At 42.5% G+C, this 23,706-nt stretch overlaps 3 protein-coding genes across 3 annotated transcripts; 1 reads left to right on the plus strand and 2 right to left on the minus strand.

The window, feature by feature from the left end:
- Nucleotides 1–13: 13 nt before the first annotated feature.
- On the plus strand, nt 14–4,463 carry jmjd4 (jumonji domain containing 4). The gene is made up of 6 exons (XM_033982457.2): nt 14–681; nt 758–923; nt 1,016–1,141; nt 1,815–2,082; nt 2,153–2,299; nt 3,207–4,463. The coding sequence occupies exons 1-6, from the start codon at nt 429–431 to the stop codon at nt 3,540–3,542; spliced, it is 1,296 nt and encodes a 431-aa protein (XP_033838348.1). The 5' UTR covers nt 14–428; the 3' UTR covers nt 3,543–4,463.
- Nucleotides 4,464–5,967: 1,504 nt separating this feature from the next.
- iba57 (iron-sulfur cluster assembly factor IBA57) lies at nt 5,968–14,886 on the minus strand. Its single transcript, XM_033983025.2, is given in 4 exon segments — nt 5,968–6,603; nt 6,606–6,848; nt 11,453–11,781; nt 14,493–14,886. Coding segments are annotated over 4 exon segments (1,050 nt in total). The 5' UTR covers nt 14,819–14,886; the 3' UTR covers nt 5,968–6,451.
- A 7,192-nt stretch (nt 14,887–22,078) lies between these two features.
- Nucleotides 22,079–23,320, minus strand: gjc2 (gap junction protein gamma 2). Its single transcript, XM_033983024.2, has one exon. The coding sequence runs from the start codon at nt 23,318–23,320 to the stop codon at nt 22,079–22,081; it is 1,242 nt and encodes a 413-aa protein (XP_033838915.1).
- Between the last annotated feature and the right edge of the window lie 386 nt (nt 23,321–23,706).

Below are 23,706 nucleotides of genomic sequence, written 5' to 3' on the forward strand. Positions count from 1 at the left end.
TCCGGTCATGTTTATGGTCCGACGGGGAACATCAGCTGCCAAATGGAAAAGACTCACTGCAGCGTTTCAACCATTTTAGCGTATTTTGTTTTACTGGAAGCTTTAAATGACCAAGAAGCATAATAGTATTGTCCGAAACGTAATTATAAAAACATTTCCACTTTCTTGCATGAAATCGCCTTCTACTTTGCGTAAAGGAGCCACATGAGCGCTACAATGGCTACATTTTTGATTGATTCTCATGTGGATTTGTTTTTGCACTAAAATTTAGAATTTATAAGGTCGCTGTTTAAATAGCATCGCTGCTTTGTGTGGCTTGAACATTATATTTGGTAAGAATGTGCTGACATATCAAAATCGCGTCTAATATCTAGTCCTGCTCTGGACACGGTGTTAGCTCCCAGGGCTAAGCTAACGTTGTTTACATCATGGACAGAGAGGCGTATCGAAACTGCTGCAGCCTCGTCAAAATCACTAGGCAGTCCTATGAACAGTTTTGGTCTTCACATTTCGTAGATTATATTGACAAAGACCTGAGCTATTCCAAATTTTTCCGTAAATATCTCCTCCCCAATCACCCGTGCATGTTTTCAAAAAGGTTTACTCAGGAGTGGAGGTGCAGGCAGCAGTGGGTGACAGAGGAGGGAAAGCCTAACTTCCAGAAACTGCTGCAAGAATTTGGTATTTACATTTTACGATTTATTTGCGTTTATTTAATGTGCACGTGCATAAAGCAGTCTTGTTCTTTGTCTTGCAGACCAGACTCCTGTGCCTGTAGCAAACTGCAATGCAAAAGAATACAATGCAAATCCCAAGCAAGCTATGCCTTTTAAAGAATTTATACAATATTGGAAGGAATACATTCAGAATGGACACTCTTCTCCAAAGGGATGCCTCTATCTCAAAGACTGGCACATGACAAGGTATAGATTTTACACCCAGTATCACCGTTAAATTACAGTTAATGCCTGTGTTCTTACATTTAATTAAGAATATCTGTGTTTAATTCCTATAGAGATTTTCCAGAACATAACATGTACACCACTCCTGTTTTCTTCTCCTCTGACTGGCTCAACGAATACTGGGATCACCTTGAAGCGGATGATTACAGATTTGTATACATGGGTCCTAAAGGCTCATGGTATGAAGATATTTTGTAATAATTTAATATTCAATTCAGTACAATGTTATTTCTATAGCACATTTTAAACAATATATCAGGGAGAAGAGTTGGGTTTTCAGTCTAGTCTTAAACTGTGTTAAAGACAGAGAGGATCTGACAGGCAGAGGGTGCTGTTTCATAGTCTGGGCACTGCCACAGAAAAGATTTTTTCATCTCATGTCTTGAGCCTGGCCTATAATAATTGTACATTTGACCGATATCTATGATCAGTGGAATTTTATAAAAGCATTAAAACATGTATAAAAACATCCACGTGAGTGTATGGACAAAGTGTTAATAATCAGACATGTAATATTGACAGCACACTGAGTCAGTTTGAGAAGAGAAAGGAAAAACAGGAATCCAACAGTTTGAAACAGTTTAGTAATTTACTTTTTACTTGTAGCTGGTTTGGACCAAGCTAGACACAGCAGAAGAGATTAGATAATATATTTGGTTGACACATTCAGAACTTTCAGATGGCCCTGAACTTGTTCAAGGTCATCTTCAAATGCTGTTCATTACAAATAAATGAATAACAAACAATAAAGCAATGATGTAAAGGGACATGGTGGATTATTAAATGAGGAATGCATTTTTTGTAGAAACTGGACACAGCAGGTTCAGTCTCATTATTATGTCTTCTCTCCAGGACCCCTTTCCATGCGGATGTGTTCCGCTCCTACAGTTGGTCTGCAAACATCTGCGGCAGAAAGAAATGGCTTCTGTATCCCCCGGGTCAAGAAGAGTTTTTAAGAGACACTCACGGGAACCTGTCATACGACGTAACCTCATCGGAACTGCAAGACAAAAGCCTGTACCCGCACTCTGAAGAAGCCTGTCAGCCTTTAGAGATAATTCAAGAGGCGGGGGAAATTATTTTTGTGCCGAGTGGCTGGCATCATCAAGTTTATAATCTGGTTAGTGACTTATCGGCACAGTTGTATATCTAACATTTCAAACTGATGTTTATAAGTTCTTCTGTTGCAGGAGGACACGATCTCGATCAATCATAACTGGTTAAACGGCTGTAATATTGACATCATGTGGCAGTTTCTTCAGAACGAACTGTCATCAGTGCAGAAAGAGATTGAAGAGTGGAGAGACACTATGGACTCATGGCATCAGCACTGTCAGGTACAGAAAATACGTGCTACTCTTTTACAAATGATGATATTTCAATAGTATCAGACAAAATGAGTAGTTTCACAGCAGAAAAACAGATCATATCTAGTTCTTATCGTGTTATCGAGCATAGGACTTGAAAAATTACAAACGCCGGAAAGCTTTAAACAGTCAAATTATACTTTATAAGAGCTAATAGTAGAGTCAGGTAGGATTAACCAAAATCATCTTGTTTTATTTTATTTATAGGTTTTCATAAATAGTAATATAAAACCTCTAAACTCCAGCCTAAAAGTACAACAAAATAATTATCTTTAAAAATATAATTAAAAAAATACAGAAAACGATCAATGAATAAAATAAATAAATACATGTACATGTATGCATCAACTCTCCCCAAGGTGTAACTGGAGGCACTGCTCCACCAAAATGAACTTGTTAATTCAGAATGTGTAAATATGGAAATACAATCATCAAGGACTTGAACTGAACAAAGTGCTTCACATAAAAGTAAAAAAAAACAACAACATATATTCAGATACATGACACACAGGAACAGAACAATAAAACACATGTATATCCTGTTAGTGTTAAATACCAGGGAGAAGAGATGGGTCTTCAGTCTAGTCTTAAACTGTGTTAATGACTGCGAGGATCTGACGGGCAGAGGGCGCTGTTCCATAGTCTGGGCAATGCCACAGAAAAGGCTCTGTCACCTGTGGTCTTGAGCCTGGCTCTAGGCACAGCAAACAGGATCTACATAACTAGAATTACCTAATGATAGTAATAATGATAATAATAATATTGTAATCTTTTAAACAAGGGAACAAAGGGATTTTTAGAAATTAATTATTGTCAATATCACCCCTTAGTTTAGTCAGGTAATCAGGTTGACCCTAATCATCTTCTTATTCTTCAGGTGATCATGAAGGCCTGTTCTGGGATAGACTACTCGGAGTTTGGCTCATTTCTTAAAATCATTGCCGACAGCCGTATAACCTTTTTGAATTCGTGCTCCTCTTCGAATTCCTCAGAATACCCCCGGCACCAGTCCGAAGCCCTCTGCAACCTTGGGTCTTACCACGCGGCCTTTGACCTACAGAGAGTGGCCCACACCATTGAAAGTCTCCTGTGTAACGAAGACTTTAAGAGGCTAGATCACTCCACCATGATCCTACAGCCTGACGCACTGTTACAGCAGATTAAAGACACCATACAGTCCACCAGTGGGCAGCACCTGCTTTATCAAGAGTGAAATGGCAGCAACTATTATGAACAATATCTACACTTGCTCTCAAAAGAGTGGTTATAGAGCTCAACAGTGCTCAGTCTCCTCTGGTTTTGGATGTGAATTTACTATCATTATTCCCATTATAAAAAATATAGATTCAAAGTTTAAAAACTCACAGGTGAATCAGCTATGGGGTAACAAACATAAAAAGCTTACATGTTTCAACTTAAATAATTTGAAATGTGTAAAGTAGAGGTGGGATATATTGAAAAGTAGATCTGGGTTTGGAGCTATTTAAAAGTGAGAATATTGATATAGTTTGTAAAGAAAAGTGACTGAAACATTTCTCATCTCCCAAATAAGGATTTAAAGTGATAATTCTGCACATTTGAGGTTCATTTTAGGCTCCATTCACATTTTTGTTCAATACTTGAACCTCAACCAAGACATTTACAGGCACATTTTATCCCATTCCTGATGCTTTATCAAAATATCATCTGAAAATCATTGTCAATGCTCCAAAAACATATCTAGGTATTATATTTTTGTGTATATCGCCTCCTATATGAAAGACAACTTCACAAACAAAAGATTAATGGAGAACAGGGCCAGAGCCAGAGATTTTTGGTTGGAGAAGCTAAGGGAGAGGGCTATGGTCAATGTGGGTGCTCACTTAACATGAGCCTTTTAACAATGGAGTGTATTAAAATTATTGTACGGATTTATTTTATGACTATTAAATGGGGAAAAATGTACTGAAACCAGATGTGGGTGTGCAAGTTTGAGATTCAGAAATGGTGAAGGGTCAGTGAGACTTTAGCTTGTTCAGCTTGGTGCTATTTGAACATCCTAGATTTAATTTGTGTTTGAATGAGAGCATTTGGCCAAGAGCGTTTGGCTGTGGTTGTTGCACTGGAAGGAAAATAAATAATTAAACTTTCTGGGTTTTTTTCCGTCTGTTGGTCTTTTCGATGTTTGTAGATTAACAAACATCAAAAGTAAAACACATAGAACATGAAGCACGATGTTCTTTCATTAAAAATACAAGTCAAGATCTCTGGCATTTTCCCATCTCAGCCTCACTTATAAAACTAATACTTTATTCTGTGCATTAAGCAGCAGCAGATATACCAAAGTAGTTGTAGAGTAGCAAAAGACAAAGTTCAAATCTGTCAACGTCTGGGTCTGGCCCAGAACAAAGAGAATAGCAGGGTCGTTTAGGGCTGAATAGGGTAGTTTCAGCTGAAACTGGGGACAATAGATGTTTACAGTTTCAGCGTAGTTAGCTCATCCCTTCAGATAGATATAAAGCAGTGGCCACCAGCAATCTGACCAGAACTGAAGAAGCAGCTTGGATGAGCAGCGAAACGTCTTCACTCTTACAACTATTTGTCCAGTTGAAAGATTTGAACTTCGTCTTTTGCTATGGATCAGACCTGGACGACTGAGGGTTTACACAGATATAGTTGTAGTGATAAATGTAAGTAGCCATTTAAAAAATCATGTCAGCAAAGGTCACCAGAACACAACACTAAAATCTCAGGGTGGCCTTGATTTAATTATATACAAAATACAAAGTCATCAAACCAGGGCTAACAGACAAAACCAGAAAACTAAATCAGGACTTGACCAGGACTACAACAGGATTAAACCAGGTCTACAACAGGACTAAACAAGGTCTATATCAGGTCTACATCAGGACTAAACCAGGTCTACAACAGGATTAAACCAGGTCTACAATAGGACTAAACCAGATCTACATTAGGACTATAACAGGACTAATCCAGGTCTACAACAGGACTAAACCAGGACTACAACAGGAGTAAACCAGGTCTATATCAGGTTTACATCAGGACTAAACCAGGTCTACATCAGGACTACAACAGGACTAAACCAGGTCTACATCAGGGCTACTTGGACCAATCAGGACAGAAGGGATTTCATCAACTCATTAAGACTTTGCTCTTTTGTACATTAATTTAAAGTGGTGATTTTAAAATGAGGTCAAACAAAAGTTCACCGTAACGCACACCACATTCACCTGCAGAATATCAGTTTAAAAATATAGACTTTGTCAATTTAAAACATTTCATTTATTTATTTCAGACACACATAATTGAACTCAAACAAATGTAACACACTTTCATTGAGGCCTCATGTTGATCAGTGGTTTCATTTCTAGAATGTGATGATAACATAACACTCTCAGATGGGGCGCTTTTTCCTATTGATTGCATTTTACCTAACCATGACACATCCAAAAGCTAAATATACAAATGATGAACCTGATCAGTTCTATTAGACTAGACCCAAGAACTCACTGTTACAACAAAAACCTGCATTCTGACAATATTCATATTAGCTGCAGCCACAGACTGCGTACAGAACATCACTTAAGAGACCGTCACCCACAGTGTTCAGTTCCAAATGAAGCTCATTGAGGCTAGCCAGTTATAGGGGGCCAATCTGGAGCCCAGCTCCTTATTTGGAATTCTGACCACAAGTATAAGAGCAGCCAAAGAGCCAATTTCCACCCGCACCACTGGTTTAGCAGGGACTGGACACTTAACAACACTGTCAATCAAACCTGTTGCTAACACTAGCAGGACCTTTGGGAAAGAAGGCGCTTGATTTGTAGTGAAATAAAAAACCCAGGATCATGTAGAGAGGGTTAATAAGAACATTTAAGACGAGTCTGGCCCTCTCTCTGTAATTGCTGCTGTCATAGTTTTTCAATGTGAAGTGAATTGGAGCCAAAAGCGCGCCCACGGTCACTTCCTACTTGGAAGGTGGTGGCTAGCAGGTTAGCTATATATACAGTCTGTGGCTGCACGTCATCTGTATACAATACTACTGACAATACAATAGGAAGTTGTGATGTAATGTGATGCTTTACATAACTGTCATTTTGTGAAAATCTTGAACAGTTTTAGTCAGTTGAGCTTTGCATCTTTGGGCCACCACTCTGGCACAGACACCTTTAGCGTCACTGTGTCATTGTCGCTCGTTTTCACCTCCAGCTCTTCTTTGGCGTGAGCTGTCCGAACTAGGCCTAGGCCCATATCCCCCAGCCCCGTTCGGTGCTCCCAGCTGGCTTCCCCCCCTGGGTGTGCAGTGGGGCTCCTTCCTTTAGGTTTTGGGCAGTAAATGGTGGGGACAGTCGAAATGGCATAAGTCTTTTGCGGATTACCCCCATGTGGTGCGTCCTAGCGGTGAGCTCCTGTCCGATGTAACAGCCCTTATTGAAGCTGATGCCGTTCATGAAGACCAGATTGGATTCTAGAGGTAACGCTGTGCCAGGGGGTAGGTCCCTCACTCCCTCTGCAGAACCTGCGACAAAAACTCATGTTTACTGTGCACACATTCGGCAGAGGGTCTGAGGGCAGAAAGGAACAAGGTTATAAGCGGTTGTTTGTAATGTATGTCGAGTAGAAGTATATAAATATAAATAAATAATTATTCATACAGGTCATTAAAATGTTCCTGCTGATCACAATATTTCTGATCTCGTGTTAAATCGATGATTCATTTCAGCTCAGAGAGGCAACTGCAGCTGTGACTCTGGGCACAATAGAAATACACTGAAATAAACTGAATTAAAGGAACCATATGCATGTTTCTGGAGGTGGCAAGTCACCTGCAGGACTCCAAAATAACCTTCTAAACAGTCTCCATGGAGATAGACAGGTTTTATGCCATACTGTGGAATATTATAGCCAAAGTAACCACATTTCCATGGAAACAAGCAGGTCCTCCTCCAGGCTGAGTAAGAGTCAGGTTTGTGGAGAGCCCTCAGAGTAAAGAGTAAAATGTTTCATCTTCAGGGCCAAGCTGTCTCCATGTCATCACAGAAATCTTTAGTTACAACATTTGTGATTTGACCTTTTGGATATTTTTATGTAACTTCCTTGTTTTAAAAGATATTTTCACAAACAATTAACATTATTACATACATTATCCCAAAGTCACCAGAGCGTTTAGATTATCCTCATGAAGCTGCAGAATGAGGCTGAGGTTTGTTTTAGGGCTATTTGAACAAACAGTCAAGAAGTAAAGCAACGTTATACAGAAATATGAACTGCTAAAAATATAAACTTCTGAAGAATATCTCTGACATGTTAATGCCATGAACCAACTCACTCAAGCAGGACTCAAGCAGGACTCAAGCAGGACTCAAGCAGGACTCAAGCAGGACTCAAGCAGGACTCAAGCAGGACTCAAGCAGGACTCAAGCAGGACTCAAGCAGGGACTCAAGCAGGACTCAAGCAGGACTCAACATGTGGAATCATAGTTTGAGTTTTGTGCAGCTAAAAGTCTTCCTGAAGATGTGAGACAGGCCTCTACTTAAACATGTTTAAATCCAGGCTCAAACAGTTCTGTTTAGCTGTGCATATGACTGAAAGGGTTTTATTCTGCCTCTTGTCTTTTAATGTTCATTTTATGATTGTTATTTATGTTTTGATTTGTTGTAATGTCTTTCTTATCCTGTAAAACCAAGCAAAGAATTACCGGTACTTTATTTGTATAGCACAGTTCATACACAAACCTGTCTTGTCTTGCCTTAAACTAACCCCAAAATACAGTGGCCTTAGTTTTTTTGAACGAGGCCAAAAACTGGCCCCTTATTCTCCTGGACCAGTGCAGTGGCTGCTCTTCCTACACTTTATTGGGAGTCAAACAGTTGCAGCTGGTTCAGATAATAAGAACAAGGTTTACACGGGTCAAACTCTTAGATACTATATTCTTCGCCTGAGATGGACCTGAGCCAAACCCTGATTCTAACTTTACTTTTCTCAGTTTTTACTGTGTTATAACAAGTCAAAAATATGTGACTGTTATCCGGTCCAGTACTTTTATTATTATTATTATTATTTGCCTGGATGTTTCAGAAATAACACAGAACATCACTGACATTCTGCTGGAAGTCTTGCTTGGATGGAGTGGATTTTTTACAATCAAAATGCATATGGGTCATCTTTTTTTTATTGCTAGATTCATTTTCCTGACCAAGGTTTAGCTTGTTTTTATCCCTGACAGTTGGTCTGCTCACTAGCGCCTCAGAGTGGTCACGTGATGTTGCTGTGACATGTGGGGTCAGCTGATTTTAACAGGTTTTGGCACTGTCCTGCCTGTCCAACTTGTTCAGTACAGTATCTCAGGTGTGTGAGAGTAAAAAAGCCCTTGTCCCAGTTGAACACATTCCCAGTCCCGTGGGCACATTTCCTTATAATAATAATAATAATACATTTTATTTATATAGCGCTTTTCAAGATACTCAAAGACACTTTACATAGAAGAACAAAACAAAATAATGTATTATTATTATTATTTCAATTGTTATTTATCCTGGATACGCCCCTAAGAAGACACACTGCAGATGGCGCTGTGATGGCTTGCCTCCACAAGTAGGAAGAAAGCGCAAAACCTGTTTACATCAGCTGACTGTCACAGCAACATTATGTGGCCACTCTGAGGCGCTAGTGAGCAGTCCAAACTGTCAGGGATGAAAAATATCTAAACCTTGGTCTGAAAACAGAACCTATTAAATAAATTAATGGAAATCCAGATGCCTGTCCCTCTGCCTGTCAGATCCTCTCAGTCTTTAACACAGTTTAAGACTACCGTAAATTTCGGACTACAGAGCGCACCTTGATATAAGCCGCACCAGCTAAATTTGAAGAGAAAATCAATTTTGTACATATATAAGCCGCACCTGAATAAAAGCCGCAGGTTTTCATATTGTAACATGAGATATTTACACAGAAAGACGGTGCACCGACACGCTTTTTTTTAAACTGTGCCTGAAAATTGGCACCAACACGACAACAACACGGGATGAACACATCTGCAGGTTTAGAAAATAAAGCTGCACCAACACGGAAAATCTGCTTTTATTTCCTCTGAAAACTTTTGTCGTCTTTTTACATTGACCAAGTTGGATTCATTGATGTCGATCTTACGTGCAGTGGCTCTATTTCAGGGGTCGGCAACTCGCGGCTCCGGAGCCGCATGCGCCTCTTTCCGCCTCATACTGCGGCTCTGCGTGGCTTGGGAACTAACACAGACACAGCTCAGTCCTGCGTAAAGAGCCCTGATTTTGAGACGTTGTGCGCACAGGGGTCAGGAGCAACTTTGGCCCGTCCCTAATGACACACTAATAAGCTCGTCCGTAGATGTATCATGAAAATCCTGCTGGAAATCGCCACAGAAATCTATTTGATGTAGTAGCAAGTATATTATCTGCTCTTGTCTCCGCGGTGACGTATCACGTTTAACACATCAGACACGACGCATTAAAGTAGAGCCACAAGCGAGTGAAAATGAGCCAAAACAAAAGTCTTTGGAGATCTTTTTAACAAAGGGGAAAAGGACAACTGAGGAGCCAGAAGAAGAGACTACGACCTCCAAGAAAAAGAAAGATAAATTTAACAGACAATGCCTACTTAAAATCTGGGTTTGTCGCTACAGGTGACTCTCACGCACAGAGTCCGCTCTGCGCAACATACGGGAAAAGCAAATAAGGCAATGAAACCTTCAAAACTGCTTTGGCACATGGAGAATAAGCACCTGGGATTAAACGATACGCTACGAGTTTTTTGTTGTTGTTTTTTTAAAGAAACTGCGGAGTAGAGTAGACATAATCACATAATCAGCGCGATGCATGATGCAGCGGTTTGGTGAGTTGTATTTTTTAATGCACTTAAGTTGTTTTTGCCATATTTATCTGCCACGTGTAGAAGGCTTGTCCGTGAAAGTAAAACCTACATTATTCCGTTACATTATTGTTATTATACAGTGTTATCTTCATTTTAGATGTCAAAAAGTATTTGCGGCTCCCAGTGTTTTATTTTATGTGGAAAGTGGGTCCAAATGGCTCTTTGCGTGTTAAAGGCCGACCCCTGCTCTGTTTCCTTTCTGTTTCTTTATCTTAAAAACTGCATCATATCCATTTCATGATGCGCAAAATGATCGTTCAAAATCAAAACTAGTGAATTCTTCAGAGCAGAATCTTTCCCCACGTCTGTCTCACTTTTACGTTTACAGCTAGAGAGCGCCCCCCAGGGGTCGTTATCCAGTAAAATTCCATATATAAGCCGCACTGCTGTAAAAGCCGCAGGGTTCAAAGCGTGGAAAAAAAGTAGCGGCTTATAATCCGAAATTTACGGTAGACTGAAAACCTACCTCTTCACCCTGGCATTTAACACTACACAGAATATACAGGTGTTAAATTAATTCTCATGTGGTTAAATAAATTTTTTTGTTCAGCTCTAAGAGGCAACTGCTGTTGTCGTGTCCAGATGAAGCTCATCGAGGCTAACAGTTATAGGGGCCAATTTGGAGCCAAGTTCCACATTTGGGTATTTGAGTATCATAGCAACCAAAGAGCCAATCCGGAGCGAGGATGATGAAGGTAACACCCCTTCCCCCTGGCACCACTGGTTTAGCAGGGAGCGGGCGCTTAGCAACAGGTTTGATTGACAGCGTTGCTAACACTAGCAGGAGCGACCACGGGGAAAGAAGGCGCCTGATTTGTCTGTTATTAATGTTCATATCTTGATTTACAGACACAATAGTGAAATAAAAATCACAGGATCATGTAGAGCGGGTTAACACGAACATTTTAAGACCAAAATGACGAGTCTGACAGTAGCAGTTACAGAGAGAGAGGAGGACACCGTTTTTACGTAGAAAGTGAATTGGAGCCAGAGTCGATGGAGCTAGAAGAGCACCCATGATCACTTCCTATGTGAGACTTGTCGGCTGGTAGGTAGCCATGTCCATTTATATATACAGTCTATGAATGCGCAAAAATATCAGTAGACTATACTGGCCATCAGTTTCTCTGGATTCTAAACAACTGGCCATGAAAAAAAAAGGTCAATCTCTAATTGAATCTAATCCATATAATCCAATTCTTCCTATAAGACCTCACCTATTGTGTATCTGTGCTTGTGATACTCGTGGACATCTCCTTTGTGACATGAAGCCATGACATTCTGGGGGTCGTCACGATTGTCCAGCACCAGCCTCCAGCCCATCTGCTCCGCTCTAGGGTCAGCTCCCATCACCACAGCCTTCTCTGGACGCAGGAGCTCGGGCTTACAGTGCCCAGGTAACACGGCCCAAACGGAGAGCTCAGGACACGGCTGGATGCTGACTTTACGGCGGATTTTATACACCTTCAAATGTCTCAAGACGGAGTCTGTAATAGTGCGGTCACACTCCAAGAGAACACCACACGGAGCATCTGCTTCTTTCTGACTGCCAAGAAATACAAACAGTTACATTAATTCAATTAAAGTTTGGAAAATATTTGAAGGACGAGCAAAACTGGATACTAGATAAAAATGTACTTTAATAATGTGGAGATAAACATTTACACTCACACCTGCTCCTGTTTTCAATGTTCTAAATGAAACTATGTACTTATTTTTGTTTGTATTTTACTGTATTTGAACAGAGCACTTATGAAAAAGAGTCTGGTGCTCTCATTGGGCTCTCCCTGTAGAAATAATTAAAAGAAAATAAATAAAATATTGATTATTTATAAAACAAACAAAAAATAAATATACAGATAGTATATCATTAAACTAAAAGTATCAGGGAATCAGGATTTAGGCCTGTCAAGATAACACACTCTGAAGTTCGATATATTCAGTAAATATAGATGACAAACATTAATACTGAAACTCATTTCTGCTACTGACACAAAAACCTAAGAGCAATTTAAACCACAAAAACTATTCTAAATCTGCAATATTGTTAAAAAACATGAGCTGCAAGAAATAAACAGCAGAATGAAACATTTTAGTCGTTAGTTTGAGTCTGTAATGAGTCAGACAATTTATGAGCTACAGCTTACATCTGATCATAGACAAGAAATAACCAAAAATATTGTTCTAACTTCACATATACACTCACCTAAAGGATTATTAGGAACACCTGTTCAATTTCTCCTTAATGCAATTATCTAATCAACCAATCACATGGCAGTTGCTTCAATGCATTTAGAGGTGTGGTCCTGGTCAAGACAATCTCCTGAACTCCAAACTGAATGTCAGAATGGGAAAGAAAGGTGATTTAAACAATTTTGAGCGTGGCATGGTTGTTGGTGCCAGACGGGCCGGTCTGAATATTTCACAATCTGCTCAGTTACTGGGATTTTCACGCACAAACATTTCTAGGGTTTACAAAGAATGGTGTGAAAAGGGAAAAACATCCAGTATGTGGCAGTCCTGTGGGCGAAAATGCCTTGTTGATGCTAGGTCAGAGGAGAATGGGCCGAGTGATTCAAGCTGATAGAAGAGCAACGTTGACTGAAATAACCACTCGTTACAACCGAGGAATGCAGCAAAGCATTTGTGAAGCCACAACATGCACAACCTTGAGGCGGATGGGCTACAGCAGCAGAAGACCCCACCGGGTACCACTCATCTCCACTACAAATAAGAAAAAGAGGCTACAATTTGCATGAGCTCACCAAAATTGGACAGTTGAAGACTGGAAAAATGTTGCCTGGTCTGATGAGTCTCGATTTCTGTTGAGACATTCAAATGGTAGAATTTGGCGTAAACAGAATGAGAACATGGATCCATCATGCCTTGTTACCACTGTGCAGGCTGCTGGTGGTGGTGTAATGGTGTGGGGGATGTTTTCTTGGCACACTTTAGGTCCCTTAGTGCCAATTGGGCATCATTTAAATGCCACGGGCTACCTGAACATTGTTTCTGACCATGTCCATCCCTTCATGACCACCATGTACCCATCCTCTGATGGCTACTTCCAGCAGGATAATACACCATGTCATAAAGCTCGAATCATTTCAAATTGTTTTTTCTTGAACATGACAATGAGTTCACTGTATGGCCCCCACAGTCACCAAATCTCAACCCGATAGAGCATCTTTGGGATGTGGTGGAACGGGAGCTTCGTGCCCTGGATGTGCATCCCACAAATCTCCATCAACTGCAAGATGCTATCCTATCAATATGGGCCAACATTTCTAAAGAATGCTTTCAGCACCTTGTTGAATCAATGTCACGTAGAATTAAGGCAGTTCTGAAGGCAAAAGGGGTTCAAACACCGTATTAGTATGGTGTTCCTAATAATCCTTCAGGTGAGTGTAGAACAATAAGTGGATACAGTGGTTATTGAGACAGGGCTATCTGGATTCAATATTTATTTTCTAATTTCAGTCAGGGGAGTAAGAACAGTAGATTCATGTTAAATAAGTCATAATATAATAAAATTCCTAACATGAAAATGCATCTGAAATGTTGTGATGCTTTTGATGTTGGTCACAGTGAGACCTAGATGGAGTTGTTATCGTCTTGTACAGTTTGTGAAACAGCAGGGGAAGCTTACAAATCTACTATCTGACAGCTTCTCCTGATAAGTCGGTCTCCCTGGCCTCCCTGGGATAGATAGTCCCAGCCCAGTAATGTGGTCCTGGAGAAAGCATTTAAACAGCCTGCAAAACATGTCTCAACATCATCACCTGACGCTTATGAAGGTACGAGGAGCAGCCAGCTGAACAAAAACACTGTCTGTCCAAAAGAAGCTGTTAAGTTAAGAAAAAGCACAGTTCTGTTATGATATTACTGCTTTTACAGAACAGGACCACACTAGTATTACCAATATTGTTACATTCAATTGCTCACACATAATGACATTTACGATGCTCTAGTCAAATGAAACCAAACAGGTTACATGCAGATCTGTCAAACGGTGTGCAGAATGTAAATTTCTGCACGAGACCGATAAGAACAGAGGCCACGCCCATAGGACCACCTCTGTGTTTATGATTAGCTCAAATCATTTTTTATTATTAAGTTAAAGTCAAATGACGTTTGAAATAACACACAGTACAGCTGAGGCTCATAACAGTCACACTGTCTCTGTCTCGGGATTATGAAACTGCAGGACTTAGCGGTAGATGACATGTGAAATACTTGTTCTAATTAAAGTATTACCTGTATAGCATGACGTCATACAGAGTCCGGCCCTGAACGTTTAACATGTGCGCGTACAGCACCGACCGCTCCGGCTCCTCCAGCACGCGCACGTCGTTAGTGATGATGCCCTGCAGAAACGGCCCGGTGTCCTGCCCGTGGAGGTGCACCAGGGCCCGGTGAGACAGCGGGTAGCACACGGACTGCCCCCGGCCGTGCGGGCACCGGGCCGTGTCCTCCGTGTAGCTCCTCTGCTCCCCCGGGCCGCTGGGGGGTGGAATTTTAGTGTAAAAAAGGAAACAGCGGCCGGAGAAAACAGAGCCTCTGATGAAGGACAACACACTCATGATTCAGCGTTTAAAATGAAGTAAAAAAGAGCTTTCACTGCACGACAGAAGCGCACGGATACGTCACTAACAGCGGCGCCATTTTGACATCCCACAATGCACCTCACGCAAACACGTGTGCGCCCGGTGACGTCATCAGATAACATAATCATAATAAAACTCAGAAAAAAATAAATAATAATAACATTATTATTATTATTATTATTATTATTATTATTATTATTATTATTATTATTATAAAAAACTCAGTAAATATTTATATCTGTGTGGTCTCCAGACAACTAACCTACAGGAACTCCACACATGTGTAGAACATATATCAATAACTTGTTTTAAATAAATAAAAACTAATTAATTAATTAAATTCAATTGTTTTTATTTTTGTCTCATCTCATTAACATTTTCATGTTTAAACTTCTTGGAATAAAATGTTGGAGAATCTACAGAAATAATATCATAAATAAATGAAATTGTCCCTCTGTGCTCTGAGGCTCATGGAAACTCTTATTTTGCTAAAAACAACAACAAAAAAAACAAAAAAACAAATCTGAATAATAAAATGCAAGTGACAGTTAGATTGGGGTCTAATTGTGAATGTATTTTTTCTGATTGGTTGATTTCTCTTAAGGGGCCGCCCCCCTTATCTTATATATGGGAGCAAAGGGGCTGATCTCATACCTGAAGAAGGTTAGAAAGATCGAAACTAATAAAAGTGAACCCAGAGAGACAGGGAGCGAGAGGCTTCTTAAACTAAATGAATGAAACCAAATATAATACATGTTTCGAAAACATTTATTCAATAAATAAAACAGTCTTCGTTCAAGGAAGGCACTTGTAGGACAAAGAGCACTAAAACTAAAATCACAGGCTGGATATGTGGATCTGAATGACCTCATGGAGCTGAGATGTGTGTGCAGTTTCTAGGTATGAAAGCTAAAGCATGCATCTGTCTATTCCTGTCAGAAAGTATACGGCCGAGTATGTTCTCCCTAATGTTATTAAAAACATGACTTATTTTTATGCATTTTAACAAAATGGATTAGTCTAACACTTTAAGATTTCTTTATATTGGCTTGTTGCTGCAGTAAAACACAGTTCCACAGTACGGAGCAACATTATATTTTTACATCAGTAGTTAGCAGTAGTAAAACTGCTTTCACTCAAAGCCTGTAAACCAGGCGTCACCGCGGAGACCCCCAACACCGCCAACGGCCACAGACTGTATGAAGCGGTGGACTGAGTGTGACATCACCACAGCATTCAGCTTCAAATGAAGCTCATCAAGGCTAACAGTTATAGGGGCCAATTTGGAGACGTGTTCCACATTTGGAATTCCGACCACGAGTATCATAGCAACCAAAGAGCCAATCTGAACAAGTGCTAAGCGCTAGTGGGAGTGACCTTGGGGAAAGAAGGCTCTTGATTGGTCTGTTATTAATGTTGATATCTTGATTTACAGACAAAATAGCTAAATAAAAACCCAGGATCATGTAGAGCGGGTTAATATGAACGTTTCAAGACCAAAATGACAAGTTTGACCGCAGCAGTTACAGGGAGAGAGTGAACTGGAGATGGAAGCACGCTCATGATCACTTCCTATTTGGAACGTGGCAACTAGCAGGTTAGTTATGTTTATTTCTATATACGTCTATGCCAACAATACAGAGCAACAGTCTCTTCATGTTCCCTCTGTAACATTCACTCAAAAGTTCAACTATGCATGAAGTGTGGCACCAAGGCCGACCCAACTCTTTTATGGTGATCATTTTGAGAATTGAACTATTTGATTTTTTGGGGCCGGTGCATGAAGATCTGGGCGGCAGTCGAAGGCAGGGGCCTCGACGACCGGATCTCTGGACATGGAGACTGGCTCTGGGGACATGGAATGTCACCTCGCTGGGGGGGAAGGAGCCGGAGCTTGTGCGGGAGGTTCAGCGTTACTGACTAGATATAGTCGGCCTCGCTTCCACGCACAGTTTGGGCTCTGGAACCCAACTTCTTGAGAGGGGCTGGACTCTCCATTTCTCTGGCGTTGCCCGCGGGGAGAGGCGGCGAGCTGGTGTGGGATTGCTCATTGCCCCACAGCTCAGCCACTGCGTGTTGGGGTTCACTCTGGTGAACGAGAGGGTCGCATCCCTGCGCCTTCAGGTTGGGGACAGGTCTCCTCACTGTTGGTCGGCCTACGGGCCAAACAGCAGTGCAGAGTACCCGGCCTTCTTGGAGTCCCTGGGAGGGGTACTAGACAGTGAACCGACTGGGGACTCCGTTGTTCTCCTGGGGGACTTCAACGCCCATGTGGGTAACGACAGTGACACCTGGAGAGGCGTGATTGGGAAGAACGGCCTCCCTGATCTGAACCCGAGTGGTGTTTTGTTATTGGACTTCTGTGATAGTCACAGTTTGTCCATAACGAAACACCATGTTCGAGCACAAGTGGTGTCCATCGGTGCACGTGGCACCAGGACACTCTAGGTCGGAGGTCGATGATCGACTTTGTTGTTCGTGTCATCTGATCTCCGACCGCGGCTAAGCTGTCAACCGATCACCACCTGGTGGTGAGTTGGATCCGCTGGCGGAGGAGGAAGCCGGACAGACCTGGCAGACCGAAGCGTATCGTAAGGGTCTGTTGGGAATGCCTGGCAGAGCCTTCTGTCAGAGGGGTCTTCAACTCACACCTCCAGGAGAACTTCTCTCTGATCCCGGGGGAGGTTGGAGACATGGACTCCGAGTGGGCCATGTTCTCCACCTCTATTGTCGATGCGGCCGCTCGTAGCTGTGGTCGTAAGGTCTGCGGTGCTTGTCGCGGTGGCAATCCCCGAAACCGGTGGTGGACACCGGAAGTAAGGGATGCTGTCAAGCTGAAGAAGGAGTCCTATAGAGCCTTGTTGGCTCGTGTGACTCCTGAGGCAGCCGATGAGTACAGGCGGGCCAAGCGTGCCGTGGCTCGTGCGGTTGCAGAGGCAAAAACTCGGGGTTGGGAGGAGTTCGGGGAGGCCATGGAGGAGGACTATCAGACGGCCTCAAAGAAATTCTGGTAAACCGTCAGACACCTCAGGAGGGGGAAGCAGTGCTTCACCAACACTGTTTACAGTGAGGGTGGAGAGCTGCTGACCTCGACTGGGGATGTTGTCGGGTGGTGGAAGGAATACTTTGAGGATCTCCTCAATCCCCCCATCATGTCTTCCGAGGAGGAAGCAGAGACTGGGGACCCGGAGGCGGACTCATCCATCACCCTGGCTGAAATTACCGAGGTGGTTAGCAAGCTCCTCGGTGGCAAGGCTCAGGGGGTGGATGAGATCCGTCCTGAGTACCTCAAGTCTCTGGATGTTGTGGGACTGTCTTGGCTGACACGTCTTTGCAACATCGTGTGGCAGTCGGGAACAGTACCACTGGAGTGGCAGACCGGGGTGGTGGTCCCTCTGTATAAGAAGGGGACCGGAGGGTGTGTTCCAATTACAGGGGAATTACACTCCTCAGCCTTCCCGGTAAGGTCTACTCCAGGGTACTGGAGAGGAGAATCTGACCGATGTCGAACCTCGGATTCAGGAGGAGCAGTGTGGTTTTCGTCCCAGTCGTGGAACACTGGACCAGCTTTATACTCTCCATCGGGTCCTCGAGGGTTCATGGGAGTTTGTCCAACCAGTCCACATGTGTTTTGTGGATTTGGAGAAGGCATTCGACCGTGTCCCTCGTGGTGTCCTTTGGGGGGTGCTCCGGCAGTATGGGGTCCGGGGCTCTTTGTTAAGGGCTGTCCGGTCCCTGTATGACCAGAGCAGGAGCTGTGTTCGCAGTAAGTCAGACCTGTTCCCGGTACATGTTGGACCCCGCCAGGGCTGCTCTTTGTCACCGGTTCTGTTCATTACATTTATGGACAGAATTTCTAGGTGCAGCCAGGGGCTGGAGGGGATCTGGTTCGGGAACCACAGGATCTCATCTCTGCTGTTTGCGGATGATGTTGTCCTGATGGCTTCATCTAGCCAGGAACTGCAGCAGGCACTGGGGCGGTTTGCAGCTGAGTGTGAAGTGGCTGGGATGAGAATCAGCTCCTCCAAATCCGAGGCCAATGGTTCTCGACCGGAAAAAAAGGTGGTTTGCCCTCTCCGGGTGGTGAGTCTTTGCCCCAAGTGGAGGAGTTCAAGTATCTCGGGGTCTTGTTCACGAGTGAGGAAAGGATGGAGCATAAGATTGACAGGCGGATCAGTGCAGCGTCTGCAGTGATGTGGTCGCTGTATTGGTCTGTTGTTGTGAAGAAGGAGCTGAGCCGGAAGGCGAAGCTCTCAATTTACCGGTCAATCTACGTTCCTACCCTCACCTATGGTCATGAGCTCTGGGTAATGACCGAAAGGACAAGATCGCGGATACAAGCGGCCGAAATGGGTTTCCTCCGCAGAGTGGCTGGCTGCACCCTTAGGGATAGGGTGAGGAGCTCAGTCACACGGGAGGAGCTCGGAGTAGAGCCGCTGCTCCTACACGTTGAGAGGAGCCAGCTGAGGTGGCTCGGGCATCTGCTCAGGATGCCTCCTGGACGCCTCCCTAGGGAGGTGTTCTGGGCATGTCCCACCGGGAGGAGGCCCCGGGGAAGACCCAGGACACGCTGGAGGGACTATGTCTCTCGGCTGGCCTGGGAACGCCTTGGGATCCCACCGGAGGAACTGGAGGACGTGTCTGGGGTGAGGGAAGTCTGGGAGTCCCTGCTGAGACTGCTGCCCCATGACCGGCTCTGGATAAGCGGAAGAAAATGGATGGATGGAACTATTTGATTTCATATTTATAGTGAATAAATAATATACAATTCTGAATAATTATAAATATGCTTGTTTGTTTACTTAATTTATTAAAATTTGGTGCAATATTAAGAGCACAATTAAACAAAAATTTGAGAAATGGAGAGTCCAACCCCTCTCAAGGACTTGGGTTCCAGAATCCAAGCTATGCATGGATGTTGAGGCCAATCGCTCAAAAGTCGCAAATCGCAAAAGTTCTGGGTCCTTCACACCCAGCGGAGGTGACATTCCATGTCTCCTAGAGCCAGTGCACCAACCAGGGACATCGTTTGTTCTCCTGGGGGACTTGGGTAACGACAGTGACACCTAGACGGGTGTGAGGAAGAACGACCTCCCTGATCTGAACCCAAGCTGTGCTAGTCACAGTTTGTCCATAATGAACAAACTGTGACTAACTGTGTCACAGTTAGTTACAGTTTGTCAAAATTTGTCACAGTTTGTTTTGTATGGATAAATTGTGACTAGCACAGCTTGATCTGAACCCAAGCTGTGCTAGTCACTGTTTGTCCATAATGAACACCATGTTCCAGCACAAGGGTGTCCATCAGTGCACACAGTGCTGCAGTGTTTCACCAAAACTGTTTACAGTGTGGGCGGAGAGCTGCTGACCTTGACTGGGTATGTGGTGGAAGGAATCCTTGGAGGATTTCCTCAATCCCACCGTTACGTCTTCCAAGGAGAAAGCAGTGACTGAGGACCCGGAGGCGGACTCATCCATCACCCTGGCTGAAGTCACTGAAGTGGTTGTCAAGGCACCTCAGTTGGTGACTAGGTTCCGGGGTTGGACGAGATCCATACCAAGTACCTCAAGTCTCTGGATGTTGTGGGGTTGGGGAAATCACAGGATCTCATCTCTGCTGTTTGCAGATGATGTTGTCCTGATGGCTTCATCAAGCCATGACCTGCAGAAGGCACTGGGGCAGTTTGAAACCGAATGTGAAGTGGCTGGGATGAGAATCAGCTCCTCCAAATCCGAGGGCATGATTCTCTAAGAACTGAAAATACCCTACTCGTCTTAAAGCCTCAGCACGTAACCTTTTAGCTAAACAACAGACTTAAATAAAAGTGATTTTTAAAATTGTTATTATTATTATTATCGGATGTTTTTATAGCACTGAAAAACTTGAGCAGCGCTTGCATCTCCACAAACCTGACTCTTATTTGGCCTTGTCCTGCTTGTTTCCAAGGAAATGTTCTTCCTTTAGCTATAATATTTCATGGGAATGTTCCAGAGGTGATGTGCTTCCTCCAGAAAATTGCTGCTTCAAGATTTGAACATCAGTCTGGACAGGTTTCGTATTATGGTTAAGTCGTAAAACTTCCAAAAAAAATCCTAACCTAAACTAAAAATTATTATAGAAACTTTAAAGTCAGTGGTTGAGAACAAGCCATTTGTTTGTCATCTAATTTCAAAAGCTTAAAAAATGTACATTTATATATTTGAAGAGTTCATTTGCGAAAACAGATAAGAGCCATTTGAAGCAGTGATTGGAGGCTGAAGAAGATGGAAATTGAGTTGTTTTTGCAGTTGAACTCTTCATCTAGAAACTTCATGATTTCAGCCTCTCCTCGTGTTGTTATTGTGTTGTTAGTAAAGGGTCATTACGTCACAATTCGTGCATTAGCTGTAGAGCATTGGGGAGCAGCTGATTGGGACTTTCTATTTCTGGCATTTTCTGACTTCTTTGTTTAACCAAATACATTTCAGGAAGAAAAATAGGAGTCATTATAAAACTGCTGTGGCAGCTAAATTTGCTAAGAATAGGAGCTAGTTTAAACATGTCAATCCACCCACACAGTCCCATATTCAATGTGCTGAAACCAGTGGTGGAAGAAGTACTCAGTTTTGTTACTTAAGTAAAAGTACAGAGCAACTAGATACTAAAGTAAAAGTAAGTGTCACATGAAAAAAAAAAAAATCTACTTAAATAAGTTTTAAAGTACCAGATTAAAAATGTAATTAAAGAGTAAAATGTAAAAGTACTTCACGCAGATTTTGAGTCTTATAAAGCTTCAAATGTAGTGATTTTGATAAAGATTTGAGCTGAATTTTCTTCAACAGAAACAACTGAATCGATTTTTTTTTTCTATTTGTTTTTACTCGTGTATTTTTGTTTGCTCAAATTCTGAACGTGTTAAAAATAAACCCTCTGCCTTTTCAGCAGGTCTCACACAATAATAAAAATACTTTTACTTTTCAGTTCTGTTAAAAAAAAAATGTGGTGGAGTAGAAAGTACAGATACTGCTCTCAAATGTACTGAAGTAAAAGTAAAAAGTACACACTGCAAAATGTATTTAAGTATAGTATAAATACCTACAATTTGTACTTGTACTTTTACCTTATTACGTTCCACCACTGGCTGAAACATGCCTACAACAAATACAGGTGCTGGTTCAGGTCAAAGTCTAAGTGACCTCCCAGAGACAGTTTGTTTTAAATATAATTTTTTGAAGTTATTTCACCGACTAAATCCACTAAATCCATACTGATGTCTTTCCATTTTTCCCAGCTGTCTTGTCTGCTAATTTAGGCCTTGCTCCTTGCTTCTCCATATTGACACGGTTTTGCTCTGCGATCGTCCCTCCAGACACAGGACTGCTGGACCCTGATGTTTGCTGTGTATTTTTGGTCTGATAAGTTTGAAACGCCATGTCAAGCTGCTCCTGAGCCACTCGCAAATGCCGATGGAGGCTTGTCAAATCAGACGGTATGTTTTCATCTGGACTCCCGCAGTGCTGTTCTTGGGCAGAGTTAGCCATGTTTTGCTCGTGTGGAATGATGCTGTTAGGAATCTGTCCAGGTTTGTCTGACTTAATGACGAGGTTGTATCCTGGAGGAGCTGAGGTGATGTTTCGGGAGAACGGGTAGCGGTACGGAGTTAAGGTTCCTCGACTTTTCCGATGGCGTATGGAATCTCGGAACGCGCCAATTGCTATGTGTAGCATCTCGCACACGTTCAGGATGAGACAAAGGCAGCTTACAATATACATGATAAGAAGGAAGATGGTTTTTTCAGTAGGTCGTGAGATAAAGCAGTCAACGCGGTGTGGGCATGGGATCCTGTTGCAAACATATGAAGGACTAACTTTGAAGCCATAAAGGAGGTACTGTCCAGCTAAAAATGCAACCTCAAAAACAGCTCTTGACGTGAGCTGAAGGATGTAAATTCTCATAAGGCCTTCTTGAACAATCCTCCGGCGGCCATCATACTTGGCTTGCACTTTGCCAGTTGTAGACTCAGGCCTCAAGTCTTTCATCTCAAGGGCATCCTCAAAAATCATTGGTTCGGCCTCACTGTCAACGTGTTCCTCCATAACCTCCTCTATATGTTCATCATCTCTCCATCTTGAATGGGGAGGTATCTTCTTACGCTGCTCTGTTCTTTGCCTTTTGCGGCGTTCTTCTTCCGAGGTCCGAGCGATCTTGTGAATAGCGTATCCCATGTACATGACGGATGGCGTAGAGATCATAATAATTTGGAAAACCCAGAAGCGGACGTGGGAGAGGGGGGCAAAGGCGTCATAGCAAACGTTGTCACAGCCCGGTTGTTTGGTGTTGCAGGTGAATTTGGTTTGTTCATCGGAATATATAGACTCGCCACCCACTGCAGTCAAGACTATACGAAAGATTATCAGCACGGTAAGCCAGACCTTCCCCACAAAGGTGGAGTGGTTGTGGATTTCTTCCAGGAGACGAGTGAGGAAACTCCAGCTCATCTTGCTCCAGGAATTTTTATAACAAGGATCTGAAAAAGTAGAAAAATGAATCCAAGCCCATTTTTGTTAAATTCAAAAAGCGAGGCGTTTATAGTCCACACCTACCAGAAGCTTAGGTGAGTTACATCACTGCAGGGAAAGCTGTCACGTACGATGCCCTCATGAGCTCTTGTTTACTTCTGCTTATGTTTCTGACAAGTTGGCATCTGCAAAGACAAAAAATACAAAATATACTGAATTCTCGCAGGCCTTCATTTATTTAGCTACTTATAAGTTTCAAATATCGGAAACATTATTCAAAATATGATATAACTTCCCAAAACGGTGGATAAAAGCTAGAAAGAAAGAAATAGAGATTACTAGGTCCTCAGCCTAATATTCCACGA

Source organism: Periophthalmus magnuspinnatus, chromosome 17, assembly GCF_009829125.3.
Source record: "Periophthalmus magnuspinnatus isolate fPerMag1 chromosome 17, fPerMag1.2.pri, whole genome shotgun sequence".
Classification (NCBI taxonomy): Eukaryota; Metazoa; Chordata; class Actinopteri; order Gobiiformes; family Gobiidae; genus Periophthalmus; species Periophthalmus magnuspinnatus.